This window comes from Phascolarctos cinereus, unplaced genomic scaffold (assembly GCF_003287225.1).
Source record: "Phascolarctos cinereus isolate Bilbo 61053 unplaced genomic scaffold, phaCin_HiC Scaffold_2;HRSCAF=192, whole genome shotgun sequence".
NCBI lineage: Eukaryota > Metazoa > Chordata > Mammalia > Diprotodontia > Phascolarctidae > Phascolarctos > Phascolarctos cinereus.
The window spans coordinates 392,616,411-392,630,836 of record NW_027555625.1 but is presented as its reverse complement, the minus strand read 5'-3'; the positions used below and the strand labels follow the sequence as shown (position 1 = coordinate 392,630,836).

Below are 14,426 nucleotides of genomic sequence, written 5' to 3'. Positions count from 1 at the left end.
GGGATCACATAAGGAAACTGAGGCACAAAAAGAGTTTAAGTGAATTGCTCAGGATCACCTGATAAGCATCATAAAATTTTTTATGATGGAACTATTATTTACATAGGTTTTCCATTTATCTGCACTCTAAACAACTAGAAAGCTAAGATAACTAGTTCCACCCCCCAAGTATGTTACAAATGGAGAGAACACTAGATTTGGACTCAGAGGACCTGGGTTCAAAAGCTGGCTTTTCAATTTCCCTCTTCCAGAAAGTCACTTAATTTGTCTGGGCCTCAGTTTTCTTGTTTTTTTTTTTTTCAAATGAGAGTATTAGATTAGATGAACTCTAAGATCTCTTGGAGAGGCAGGTAGATGGCTCTGTGGATAGAGCTGTAGGTTTGGAGTCAGGAAAACCTGAGTTCAAATCTGGCCTCAGACATTTACTAGCTGTGTGACCTTGGGCAAGTCACTTAATCTCTGTTTGCCTTAATCTACTAGAGAAGAAAATTGCAAACCATTCCAGTTTCTTTGCCAAGAATATCTGATGGACAGCATTGGCATGTTGTGGTCCACAGGTTGGATATGACTGAACGAGAGCAACAAAAGATCTCTTGCAGCTCTAAAATTACTTTATTCTAATGTATTCTACAAATATTTACCAAGTATCTTATGTAGGTAACAGAGCAGTGTACTAGGTGCTAAGTGAGCTTGAAAGTTTAGAGAAACTATGGTCCCTGACCTCATAGAGTTTATATTCTAGTAGGTGATGAAGCCATAAACACAGATAACTTAGTTTGGTAGTTTGAGAGATCTGCGCTTTCTTTAATGTAAGTATCTCCTTGACTGGCAAAGCTTGCAACTTCCCCGAACTTTCTCATTCATGTAATTCTCATTAGTGAATTTATGTCAGTCTCCATGGAGAATCTACCCAATGCATTGAGATCTTCCTTTATTTTCTTTAATATTGGATGATTACCACCAATCCAACATTAGATCCTCCGTATGTCATCCCTGTCCCTCGATGTAAGACTGGCCTGTCTTTTCTTGCTACATGTGCCCTTTATGCCACATCTTGTGCCTTAAAGACTAATACATATAACATACAATATTTCACGATAAGAGTAGTGGAGAATTGTAAGACAAACAGTAATTAATATGTGGAATGATGACCTGGAGTAGCTTTTGAATCGTCAAAAGGAGACTCGATTGTACTCAGTTCGGTTTTAATGTGGGTCTTATTCTTTAAATTGAATAAAGTTGATTTTTTTGGGGAAAAAAATTGGAATAAGATTGAATGAAAATCTATCAATTGAAAACTCATAGATCCATGTATACAATAGAGAAATGCTAACATTCTTTTAATTAGAATATCTACCAAATCAGAACATTAAATTCTCTAAAGAAGAGTTTAATCTCATTTTATACCCTTTTCTCCGAGTTTTGGCAAAGAATAAATGCATAGTCTAACCTACGGACTCAATGAACCAACAGGTATTTGTTAGATCCCTGCTGTGTGCATTGTACTATGTACAGTGCTTTGAAGGATTCAAAGGAACAAAATGTCAGAGCTGAAAGGGACCTTATAGGCTGGCTGGTACAACCCCTGCATTTTACAGATGAGAAGATTGAGACCTAAAGAATTGAAGTGTTTTACCTGAGGAGCAGCAAGCTAGTGAGAGAACCTAGGTCTCCTGTTTTTCAGTATATTTTCTCCCTTATACTGAAGTATGCAGGGTATCCTCTGCCCACAAGGAGCTTATACTCTTTTGGGGGAGACCAGGTGACCTCTGATGAAACTCTTCAGGAACAAGACTGCCTTTTAGAAAGCACTCCATTTTTCAGCACAAGATATGAGATGCAGTATACACAAATCCAGAGAAGGGAAAAATTAACGTGGGATGGAGTTATCAGAGAAGGCTTCACAAAAGTAGAGGGTTTGAGCTGGGCCTGGTGGAATGGCTAAGATTTGAATACATGGAAAGAAGGAAAGACAGCCTGTTTGAAGATTCTGGGAAAATAGCTACTACATAGGTGACAGGGTTTCTCAGTTCCTGAGAAAGAACAGGGATTGGAATTTGTGAGAATTAAGTCTGTGCCTTCGAGGAACTAAACCAAATGTTTTGTCTCAGGAAACCACCTAGAATCATATCCTACTCGAGCAAATGACTGGTAGCAAAGTTTCAGACTTCTGGAATGAATGCAGACCCCATGATGGGGAAATATTACATTTTTCTTGCCTCATTTAAGGAGATCCTTATCAGCTCACTAGAGATGAGCTTCATGGGCAAGGCTACAAGGTAGAAATTCATTTTCTTTTCCTTCTGTGGGCAAGATCCCTTGGCAGACACAGGGCTTGGTCAGCAATGCCTGTATGGGAGTCAGGCTCTGGGTTCACACAGCTGGGACTATTGGAGTTGATCTCTTTTAGCCCTCCTTTCCTTAAGGTGGGAATTAATTTTCCATCCTGGGACAGTTCTGGTTAGAGATCAACCAAACTTGCACGAAAAGGCACTGCTTAGCATCCTAATTTCTGGAACACTAGTATTGAGCACTACCTTAAAGAATGGAAAATGACTGCATTTGGACAACCTAGGTGGCGCAGTGGGTGACAGAGTGCTAGACCTGGAGTCAGGAATTCTTGAGTTCAAATCTGGCCTTAGTTGTGTGGCCCTGGACAAGTAGCTTAACTGCTGTCTGTCTCAGTTTCCTCATCTGTAAAATGGGGATGATAAGGGCACCTACCTTCCAATGTTGAGAGGATAAAATGACAATCTTTGTAAAGCACTTTACAAAGTGCTATATAACTATTTACTATTATTAACTGCATGCATTATTTATTATTATTTAACAATACACTTTAAAAAAGAGTTAATTGCCTTTGTTGTTTAGATCTGCATGTGTTTTTCTCCATTATGTATAGTACAACTTAAATTTCTTCTTCAAGGATTTCAGGAACTAATAGTGTCTTGGTTTGCCAGTCTTCCTTGTACTTCAGCTCTGACTCCTACCATCAATACTACACACACACACACACACACACACACACACACACACACGCACACACACATACACACACACACACGTGTATGTTCTAGGGAGATTCCAGTCAGAAAACTTCCTCTACCTATGCAGATAAGCACCTACCCTACAACTTATAGTCTTTATTTGTGTTTAATTTTTGCTTTTTGGTGAGGCAGTTGGGGTTAAGTGACTTGCCCAGGGTCACACAGCTAGTAAGTATGAAGTGTTTGAGGCCGGATTTGAACTCAGGTCCTCCTGACTCCAACGCCAGAGCTGTATCCACTGTGCCACCTAGCTGCCCCAACTCATAGTCTTAAAGAGTTGCTTGGGGGTACTCAGGGGGTTAGGTGACTGGTCTAGGACCAAATGGCTAGTGTGTCAGAGACAGGATTTGAACCCTTGGTCTTCCTGAGGCTGGCTTCCTTTTCTTTATACCATGTTATCTCTCTACATCCACACAGCATTATTTTACATATATTATTTGACTGGTGCACCAATCCTGTGGAATAAGTGTTATATATACTTCTATTCCCATTTTTATCATATTGATGGATCTGGGATCTCCTTTTGTGGACTGCCCCTCCAACAGCATAGCTCACAACCCATCTACACCTTTTCATCTCCTCTCATTCTTGTCCATGATCCCTAAATCCTCCACTTCAGGTCCACTTGGTGTACAGAAACGCCTTCTTCTGGGTTTCTTGATACTATGTGGACATCAAAGGAGAGTAGAGGCTGTCCATCCATTATCCTGTTTTCATGATCTGACTGGTCTGCCCTCTCGCTACGTGACCAGCCCACCTCCTTTTCTAGTTGGACGTCTCTTTCCATATCTTTTATGGCACCATAGAGGAGCAAGTCTTCTTCCATGATATGCCATACACTGTTCACACCCGCCATGTTTCTCTGTTGCCTTAGGGTGGCCACAACTTCACATGTAAGGATACTGAATTTCAGGGAGGCTAAGTGATTTGCCCATTATCATGTGGCTTAGGAAGCAGCAGAGCTGGGATTTAAACCCAGGTTTTCTAACTCTTTTATCTGTGCCATAATTGCTATTTCTCAGTGGGTTTTCAATGGATTTTGCTCCCTGGCAGTCTGTTCCAATTCCCTGGGACTTCGTGGCCATAGTGAGATCCTGGGAAAAGGCCTCTCAATATGTTGAGTATGTTTTTTCCAAATGATAAACAAATGACTGGTAGTAAAGTTTCAGGCTTCTGGAATAAATGCATACAAAGGGCAAACAAAGTGGGTTTTGGGTTTAGGAAAAAAGTCTAGTGATGCCCATAGACTTAGGCATACAGCAAAATGCTCCTATATTTACTAGCAAATGTTAATATTGAAAAAGGACCTTACTCCAACCTTGATGAGATGGGATGTGGCAAATGACTTTAAAAAATATTCTTCATACTTAATTATGAAGTTTTTTTTTTTTAAATCATGACTGTTAACTGATCTAATCCCTTTACGTTCTGGTTTGGTTTTCGGTCTTTCCTTCTTTCTCCTTGGCCTCTCTTGTGTTTTATTTCCTTTATCATAGTTCTTTTCTCTACTCTCTCTAGTCTTCTGTGATTCTTTCCTACTTCCCCCCACCTGTTTTCTTCCATTCTGTATTCCTTTTCCCTCCTCTCCTTAGTCTTTTTATACTTTCCATTTCATATCAAAATGTCCCAAATACATTTCTTATGCCCTTCTTCCTACAGCAAGCAAAGGTACGTTTCTCATTTTCATTGAGACTTCAGCTGCTGTAATCAGGTTTGGAGGGAATGAACTACCATACTATGGAATGGATAAAGTCCCTAATACAGCGCTGTCTGCATGAATGGAAATCACTAAATATCTGTCGAATGGATGAGTAGAGACTTGCATTCAGAGTTTGCTAAGTCTAAGCAATCTGGAGGTCACTAGGGAGGGTAAACTTTGAGCCATTTAATGTCTCACTCGCTGTTGAAGCAGAGAAAAGAATAATTGCAGAACCCAAGAGAATCACTGAGACCGTCCACTCTCATAACTGAATGAGAATCCGTTCTGTAACATAACCAAAAAAATGGTCATCCAACCTTTGTTGGAGACAAAAAATATTGGGTGGTTCCCTAGCAATTTTGGCCCTCTGGGGAAGAAGAAAATGAGCCTTCTAGATTTTTTTTGTTAATTATGTTGCCTTTGCAAAATGTAGAGGAGAGAGGGCACCCAAAACACCAGGAAGCTGGAGCCAGGGTAGAAGACGTGTTTCTAGAAGTTAGACTCTATCACCAGCTTCTTGAATTGATAAGTGTAGGTAGGCACAAGTCAGCATTACTTCTCCTATAGCAGGGGACTCACACATCAGGGTTGTGGCAGAGGTTTTTGTCTTATACATCCCTTGTTTTGTTTAACCCCTCTCTTTAAGGTATATTTGAACTCCATTTCACGCAGGTGATATAGCAGTCAACACAAACTACACACTGTATATTCCATAACTGGGACCATGCCTCAGTAGTCTTTATGGGGATGATAATGATCCCTGTGGCAGAAGGTTATTTTGAGGATTAAATGACATAAAGTAAAGTGCTTTGTAAACCTTACAGCATGATATGCATGTCAGTGGTTATTGGTTTATATCAAGTCTGTGTGGATTTGTCACCATGGTAAATTTAACTTATAAATGTGATTCTTAAATGGTCCATTCTCCAAAGAGCATTCCTTACAAATAATATTTTAAAATCCTTTGGAACATGGCAAGGTCTTAGTTTGTAAAGAATGCAGACCTCAAAGTCAGAGTTCGAGTGGAGTCTGGGTAGAGGGAGCTTACATTTCACATTCCTGCTTTATATGACCTGATAGAAGGCATCAGTTTCTAGGGTAAATCTTACCATAATATGAGTGGCCATTAACGTTCTCAGAAAATTTAAAACAGTGTTCAAACTTGAACACAAAGAACAGCTGGCAGAGGGAGTTTGTAACCTTTCTCTGCTGCCCTCCTCTCACCTTTAAGAATTCTGACTGTAGCGAAGGTAGCCTCCATGCAAAACTTTATTTTAGGATTTTGGAATCATTTTCTTTGAAGGAAACTCTTCCCACAAAGAAAATAGAGACTATTGGATTTGGGGTCACAAGTTTGTTGTGATTCAGTGCTGTCTGACTCCTTCTGACCCCATTTGGGGTTTTCTTGGCAGATACCAGAGTGATTTGCTACTTCCTTCTCTAGCTCATTCTACAGATAAAGAAACTGAGGCAAACAGGGTTAAGTACCTTGCCCAGAGTCCCACAGTTAGTAAGTGTCTGAGGCCAGATTTGAACTCAGGAAGAGTCTTTCTGATTCCCAGACTACTACTCTATCCACTGCACCACCTAGCTGCCTAGGGTCACAAGACCTGAGTTCAAATTTCAGTTTTGCTGCTTACTACTCTGTGACCTTGAGCAATGAGGTCATTAGAGTGCTGGAAACCAGAGTCAGGAAGACCTGAATTCTAATCCAGCCTCTGACACTTACTGTATGACCCTGGACCAGTCACTTAACTTTTGTCTGCCTCAGTTTCCTCATTTCTAAAATGGGGATAAAGATAGCACCTATTTTCCAGGGTTGTTTTGAGGATGAATGAGATATTTGTAAAGTGCTTCAGAAACCTTAAAGTACTATATAATGTTAGCTATCATCATCATCATCATCATCATCATTTTGGGCCTCAGTTTCCTCATCTGCAAAATGAGGGGATTTGTTGAAATGGTCACAATGGTCATTTATAGCCCCAAGTCCTATTGTTCCATGATCATGGGAAAGGAAAAAAAATGTACCTCTGTCATTATTTTTACTTCCTGTAAAATGAAAACCAGTTGATCTTTCTATAATTCTGAACCTTTTTTTACACCGGGTCCAAGTGGCAATTGTATACAGAGGGAGCATAAAGAGCATGGAACTGGAGTGAGAATCTCCAGATTATAATTCTGGTCCTCCCACTTATACCCTGTGTGACCTTGAGCCAATCAGCCCTCGCTCAAGACCTCAGTTTCTTCATTTGTAAACTGTAGGGTCTGCCTCAATGGTTTCTCAGGCCTCCTCTAATTCTAACATTCCATGATCTGCCCCTATGTAGGCTAGTGAATGGGAGAGCAGTTATTAGGTCTGTAATTCATGGCGGGGGAGGATCCCCCACCCCACCCCCACCTCATGGTTCCTACCCAGCTGTGCCTGGAGAAGTTAAACATAATCATTAACCCATAGGTGACCCAAATAGAATTTTCTGTCACAAAGATCGGTTGAGTTCCAGGTATGGCTTCATGGTAATTCTACCATATGTAACCCAGCAATTTGAACCTTCTGTCTGCCTAATGATAATTTTACAATGTAATGGTCGTACTAAATCCTTTCACTTTTGCTCTATAGCCGCTGTTGTGACAAGAAAAGCTGTGGCAACCGAAATGAAACTCCCTCAGATCCAGTGATAATTGACAGGTAGGGGCCACTATTCTTTCCTTGAATCTTTATTCCTCATTATAATGAAACACCTGCCCTGTGTCACCAACGGGCAAGGGTTATGGATGTATATGGATGAAATTTGGTTGTTGATAGCGAATTAAGCCGAGCTGTGACTGCAGTTCCCATGAAGGCCATATGGAATGTTATTTGGAGGGAGACCTGTTCCTTGGAGGGCTCTGGTTTTGTGTCTGATTCATACTCTGAAAGAGAGATTTTTTTTTTCTCCCCTGACTTTCTGTGGTTCAGTCTTCATGCTGTGCCAGGAAGCTTCAGAAATAAAATAATAATAGTTTGTGATTTATGAAATGTGGTTGGGTACTTATAAATATTTAACTTTTATTTGAAAAATGTTTGAATCATTATCACTTTTAGCTACAGTAGTTCTGTTGGATGCAATCCATCTACATTTTAAGGTTTTTATTTATGCATAAAAGCAGTTAAAAGAGATCTGTGAACTAAGATTTTCTACTATTATTTTCCTGGTTTGATTGCTACTTTTACTGTATTGTGAGTTGATTAATTCATCCTGCTTGTCTTAATTATTGTGTTTTTAAACAGATCCATATTACTAATCTGACATGACCAAGTAAATCATGGTAGAACAATAAATCTGTTTTAGTTGTATATTGCCATTTCAAGTCACTGTGCTTACACATTATGCAAAGTTGCATTCCAAATATTCATTTTCCATTTTAATTATTGAAATTCATTGTACGGAAACATATATGATAAACCATTTGTTATGTAGCATTAGTCTTTGAGAGTTAAATGGCCTGGAAGGTTTGTGAATTCTGTCAGTTGTCAGCTAGGAAGAGGAGCGCCTTCCACTAGTCCACAAAAAGAACCTTGTGAAAGAGTGATTCTCTTCCTCCCATAAGGAAGCACAAGGGCTAATCAAAAAAATCTTTTCAGGGTTTTAGCAAATTTTTTTAAAGGTGATGCATCAATTTTATATGGTTTGAATCTCCTTTGCTGGATTGTCCATTTTTGGTGAGCAATAAAGCAGAGAAGATATGTTCTGCACACCCAGACTTCATTAACACCTAAGTTGTGTGATCCGTAGCTCTTCTTTTCTCTTACTGCGGCTAAAAGCCAAAGCAAATGTTTATTGCCAAACATATGCTTCCAGGTTGCAACAAAAAGAGAATTATTAAACAGAGATCCTTAGCCTATGAAATAATTTAACATTTAGACCTCTAAAATGCATTTTCATTCTCTGTAAGGTGGTATGAAAGTTACATGTGAGTGCTATTAACCTGACCACACCACGAAGAGAATTAAAAGGCCATGTCTATTTACATGTAGGCATACACTTCCCACTTTTTCTGCAGAGATACATAAAAATTTTGAGTTAGGCAAAGTATGACTATAATACACACATACACATAAATTTGTTGTATAGGCAGTTCAGCTTACTCAATTGGCACTTTGTAGCTTGGTAATCAACGTAAATATTATGTTAGCCTTTTTGAAACAACATTTTTTATATAAAAAAGAATAATTCTGATCAAAGAATGAGTTTACATATTAGGCAAAGCCCCCAAATCGCTAACATCCTGTTATGCACACAGTTCAGTTTAGATGATAAAATAAACCTTACCTCGCCACCCGCAATGAAACATTTTTTTGCTTGTGAATGGGTTAAGCTTTTAAGTTCTTCATTCGGTTTTAAATTGTGACTCTGATATAGAAGGTTGATATGACTGTGGTTTGAATAACATTTGATTTTGACCTGTTCCTGTGGGTTGCAATGGCATAAGAAACTTGACTCAGCAGTGCCATAATTAGCCCAGCCTGTGTTTTTGAAACAGGATTGTGTTACCTGGATTGCATTAGTTCGGCCTCTATTGTTGCCGCTTTGCATCTGTCCCAGTAGGGTACTTAAAACCTTTTCTTGGCTGGGGTAGTTCAAACAATTTAGGCAAAATAAGTATGCACTTTATACTGTTGGTGGCTTTAGTAATATTACTCATGACATTTATCCTTTTCATTTTTTTTCCCCTTTGGTTTGGGAAGTAGGAAATCGTATGTAGGCAGTGTCTGTCTCTCAAAAGGAGCGCTTTTTAAATCAGCGAATTCTAGTGAAGCACTGGAATATCTGCACAAGTCCTAACATATGTTTATTTGCCTGCTGTTATCACTTGTGCATGTGAACCATCTTTTTAAGCTATGATGCCAACTGATATGCAAAACCCCATTTAGCTATTTTTATTTGCATATGAGTTTTCAGAATTTATTTGTCCTTCGGACTGCCAGAGCTTTAAAAAGCCCTTGTCCTGTCTGCTGACATGTGAAACTTCCATTTTTTAACAAGAAGAGAATAACAGCAACAAAGAACTTATACAAGGGAAGGCTAAATAGAAAAGATTTTTCAATTCCATAAAATTGCTGTGAAGGAAAAATATGATGGCAACCGTGTTTGAATTTCATAGTTTCCAATTTGATTCCATATTACGGATTGCATAATATCTGTGTTACGTGCTTAGAGTTTGATCTGCTTTCAGATTTATGGATGCGAATCCCAGCATATTGTGTAAAATAGGCCACGAGGCCTGCATACATCAGCAATAGTAACTGTTTCTACAAGACATATAACAATGCGCAATTATGGAATTGGGAGTGTGATCAATTGTGTTGGGATTTAGCATAGTTTTCATACACAGTCCACATTTGGACACTAATAATTTTCAGTCCCCTCTTCTTGCCCTTCAGATTTTGGAAGAACATTTCTATTTTTATCACTTGAAAGACTTTTAGCTGTGGTTATTCAGGAAAACTATTTATAGGGTAGTTAGCCTTGTGACCAGACAAAGCTATTCTATGGTGCAAAATAAGCTATTTTGTGACTTAAAACTTAACTGTAGTTATTTGTTGCTAGTAATTTGGAGATAGCAACTAGCTAGATGTAGCTTATCAAAATAAGTGGAATCAAAAAAAAATAACCTTGGTTGCTGGAAGATCTGACCTAGGAAATGGGCTCCCATTTGTGCTCTACTGTGATTGAACCCAGCACAGTGAGAAAAAGAGACCTCAACAGTTTTAATACAATTACAGGAATTTGTTTCGTGTTCCTTGAAGGTGGTAATTGTCATAGATGTTTCCAAATATCCAGATTTTGGAGGTTATCTAGGTATGGCTGTGGTTAAATGTGTTAGTCTGAAGAGTTGATGACCAGGAGCTAATGACACCATTACAGTTGAGATGATTGGTTGTATGGTAATTGTTGTTAAATTTTCAAAAAATATACTTCCTGTTATTAAATTAAGTTCAAGATTGATTTAACGTTCACACAGTAACTGGTATTTGAATTTAAAAGGTTTGCAATAAAATTCTTGTTCAGAAATTGAACAAATTGTAGTTTTATTACCACATTGAATATCCTTGTGTCCTAACCTTTTTCCTTAGAGTTATATTAGTTCAATAAATAAAACCTCATTAAACTATTCCCATTTCAATGAGTTTATTAAATTTTGCAGGAGTAATTAGCATAAGCTGTGCTAATTTTTCTGGAAGACTAATGAGAGAGGTTCTTAATTAGGTTTGCTTTGTAAGAATCAGAAAAGATGATAATGACAAAAGTGACATAGGGTAGAATGAAATAGGAGCCCAATTTTGTAATTTTTCTAAATCTGTGAAGGAAGCTTCCATTTCTTGTTATATGGAAAACTTTAAAAAACGTATTAAACATAAGCATGTTAATAATTATTAAATATATGGTTGGTTGGCTTAGAGATGTTCATTCCCTATTTGTGTAAAAAAAACCCGCCCCTTACTTTTCTAGAACTAATTTAGTATACACTAAACTAGCACTGTTTTAGATGAATATAGATCACTTAGTTCTCTGAAATACAGTATAAAATCCCTTTCATGTAAAGAACTCAGATTTCAGGTCAGATAGGCATAAAATTCTAGTAAATCAGGAGGAGAGAATTTTTTTTTTGTTTTCCTTCAGTTTGGAATCCAGTGATAGATCATGCACTTTGACCAATGGTTAAAGGTTGGGTTTGATTTATTTATTCAGATCTAAGTAATATCAATGTTTGGTTGTTACCAAATCAGAATGGTGTTCTTTTAAAGAATAGATAGATTTGGTAAATCATATAATTCCTCCTGAAGCTACTTCTTTCTTTTGAGAATTTTGTCCCCATCCTGTTCAAGTACAATATAGCTGAATAAAAAAAGGAATTACTTGCATGTTTTGGATTCCTCATAATTTACATAATATATGTGTATACATACATGTACGTATATGTGTATTAGGAAACGTCAACTTATATACACATAAAGATTTTAGATTTGCTGGTTGTAATTCACTTATGTTGAATATGATGACTTCTTCCTTTTTGTGTCTTTATCACTTTTAAGAAATGTTTCCTTTGTGGTTTATTTTTGGCACCCATAGAGTTTTACCTTTGCTATGGCCTTAACTGACACTTGACCTACAGTAACCCACATCAATTTTTGTCATTTTAAGAACAGATATCATTGGATGGAATCATTGTGTCTTTACATCTTAAGTAAATAATTTTTCTTTCTCAATTTTGGCTTTCTAGATGCCAAGGATTTCATAAGTTTCTTGTTGGGATTCTCAAATACTTTCCATATTCATCTCAATTTCATTTACGTTTTGATTATTTGGTGGATTATATGACTATTGTTAGAGATGATCAATTAAGAAAGCATTGAGAAGATAGTTTGGCTTGATTAGTGCAAAATTAAAGTCATCTCATTCTGCTTCATTGAAAAGAAGAAAACTAAGTTGAATATAGGTTTACAAAATTAGTGAGTAGATTTATATACTCTGCATTTCCAAATGCTGTAGTGACTTTTTGTGTTAAAAGCTATTAGGAATCCTCAGAAGAGAGCAATGTTACGTTACTACAGACAGACCTTTCCCCACATGAAGTGCTTGTTGTTTTTTTTTTTTTTAAGTAGAATGTATCCTTATGCATGTAGTGAGAAGTGGGAAGAATATGGAAAGCATTAAGCTTTGGATATGGTTTCACTGTGGAAAGGAATACATTTTTCCAAGTGTGTGAAGGCATCTGGGACCCTCTTAACACAAATGATGGTGGTATCAGCTAATTTCTTTTTACCTATAATCACAGATAAGTTCCAGGATGCAGTCTGTTCATTTATTTTCTGTTTTCTTTAAGATAAACTTCCTCAAACAACATGAAATTCAATGCTACTTTCATTAAGGTGGTGGCCAGATAGTCAGTTTCTATCCCATCCTATGGCTTTGTTTCATTATCTTTCATCTAAAAATTGGTATTTTGGGGTCTAGTTTTAAGTAAGGGTGAATTATGAAACTTAATCAACTTGTATGGCATTCATAATGGAAGCATGTAGGTGTCAGAAACAGGTATAACTAGAGCTGTAAAGATATCTCCGATTAAAATTTCCCAAAGCACTAATAAGCCATTTACACTGATTTCCTAACCTTTGGTGCTCCATGAAAGTGTACAAAGGTGATGTATACTTACAAAGTTACCAACAGGCTAGATAATTGGTGTTCTCCTTGTTATTTTGAGATATTTGCATTTTTAAAAAGTGGACCTTGTCTGGACCACTGCGACTGAACATGGATTCATTGTTGTTTAGTAATCTCTCTACGTTTAAACATTTGCTTTCTCAGTGGAAATTCTTATGTGGTCATGAGTAATGTGATTTTTGTGAAACTCTATCATTTTAAAATCCATCAAATATTAGAAGATATTCTTTGCCTACCAGCTATTTCCCAGTATACAACTAGGATACATTAAAACATATTTCAAATATGCTGACATTATATCATAATGCAAAGTACTTTGACATGGCATAATACTAATGTGGACACTCCATAATGAATAACAGTGGTTTTCCTGTAAAGGAATTATTGGTAACAACTTCCAAGAAATGTATTTAATTCAGCTTCAGAGAAATAGCAGTTGTGTATGTGTGATGTAGCATTTCGGATCTTGCTATGAGTTTTCATTTTCTAACCCCATCATCACTTTTCTCTTATAACAGTTCTGGAAAAGTACAGAAAGTCAGTACAAAGTCTCCTGTGTGTCATATTAGCAACTTTGTGCAGTCAGTTTGTGATCAGAATATATTACTGCATCAAAAATGTTTGCTTTTTCTAAAGGAAGTTCTCTAAAATGAAAAGACAAAATTCCTAGAACCACATCTCCAAATCTTTCTAAACTGCCATTATACCCATGCACCTACACTCTACAAAACCTCTTAAACAAGACCCGATAAGATAGGAACAAATAGCTTTAAAATCCTTTTTGAAGTCTCCTATAAAAATTAAATTCCGTGTCTTTTAACATTCATATATGATATGAAATGGGTCACATGCAAATTTTTTTCTTCCCATGTTACATTCTATGTAACCATATACTGCACTGGACAATATGAACGTGACCTAAATGCTCCTATTGCAGTTGGTGAAATATGGTGAACAGTGCAGTTTTGTCTCTGGCTACTCGGTGCCTCAAAAGGTGCAGGCAGATGAAGATAAATCCCTTGAACAAACTGTTTCTCCAGTTACAAGCCTTTGTCCAGAAGCAAGTAAAGGTTTTAGAGTTACAGTATCTGTTGTAATAGAATTTTAATTGTGCTAACCCAGCGAAACTGTGAAGCCAAAGATGTTTGCATTTTTTGGGGGGGAGGGGTCAGTGTGGCCGGGGAGAGAATACAGATGCACATGCTCCAGGATGCTGTGTTTTCTTCTCTTTCAGATAGAAAGTCAGGAGTTTACAGATACAAACTTAGTAAACTAATTCCTGAGGGGGAAAATGTCACTGTTGTTTAATCTATGCCAAATGTGAGAGTAGCCTTTTGAGTGCTTTAGGACTTCTTTTCTTTTGGAAGGCGAAGTGCATGGTTCTGGCTCCAGAAAAGGGCAAAACAGCAACAAAAGTGAAAAGAATCAGGACCCAAAAGCCCACTTACAACGACTTAAGCAAACAGGCTGGCA

At 37.5% G+C, this 14,426-nt stretch overlaps 1 protein-coding gene across 6 annotated transcripts in view; it reads left to right on the top strand.

Moving 5' to 3' along the window:
* The window catches only part of EBF1 (EBF transcription factor 1), a 456,997-nt gene that overhangs the window by 18,172 nt on the left and 424,399 nt on the right, over positions 1-14,426 (top strand). For all 6 annotated transcript variants that reach the window (XM_020992366.2, XM_020992365.2, XM_020992364.2 and 3 more), the window contains exon 6: positions 7,367-7,435. In XM_020992366.2, the coding sequence (XP_020848025.1) occupies positions 7,367-7,435 (69 nt within the window). The remainder of the gene's footprint in view (positions 1-7,366; positions 7,436-14,426) is intronic.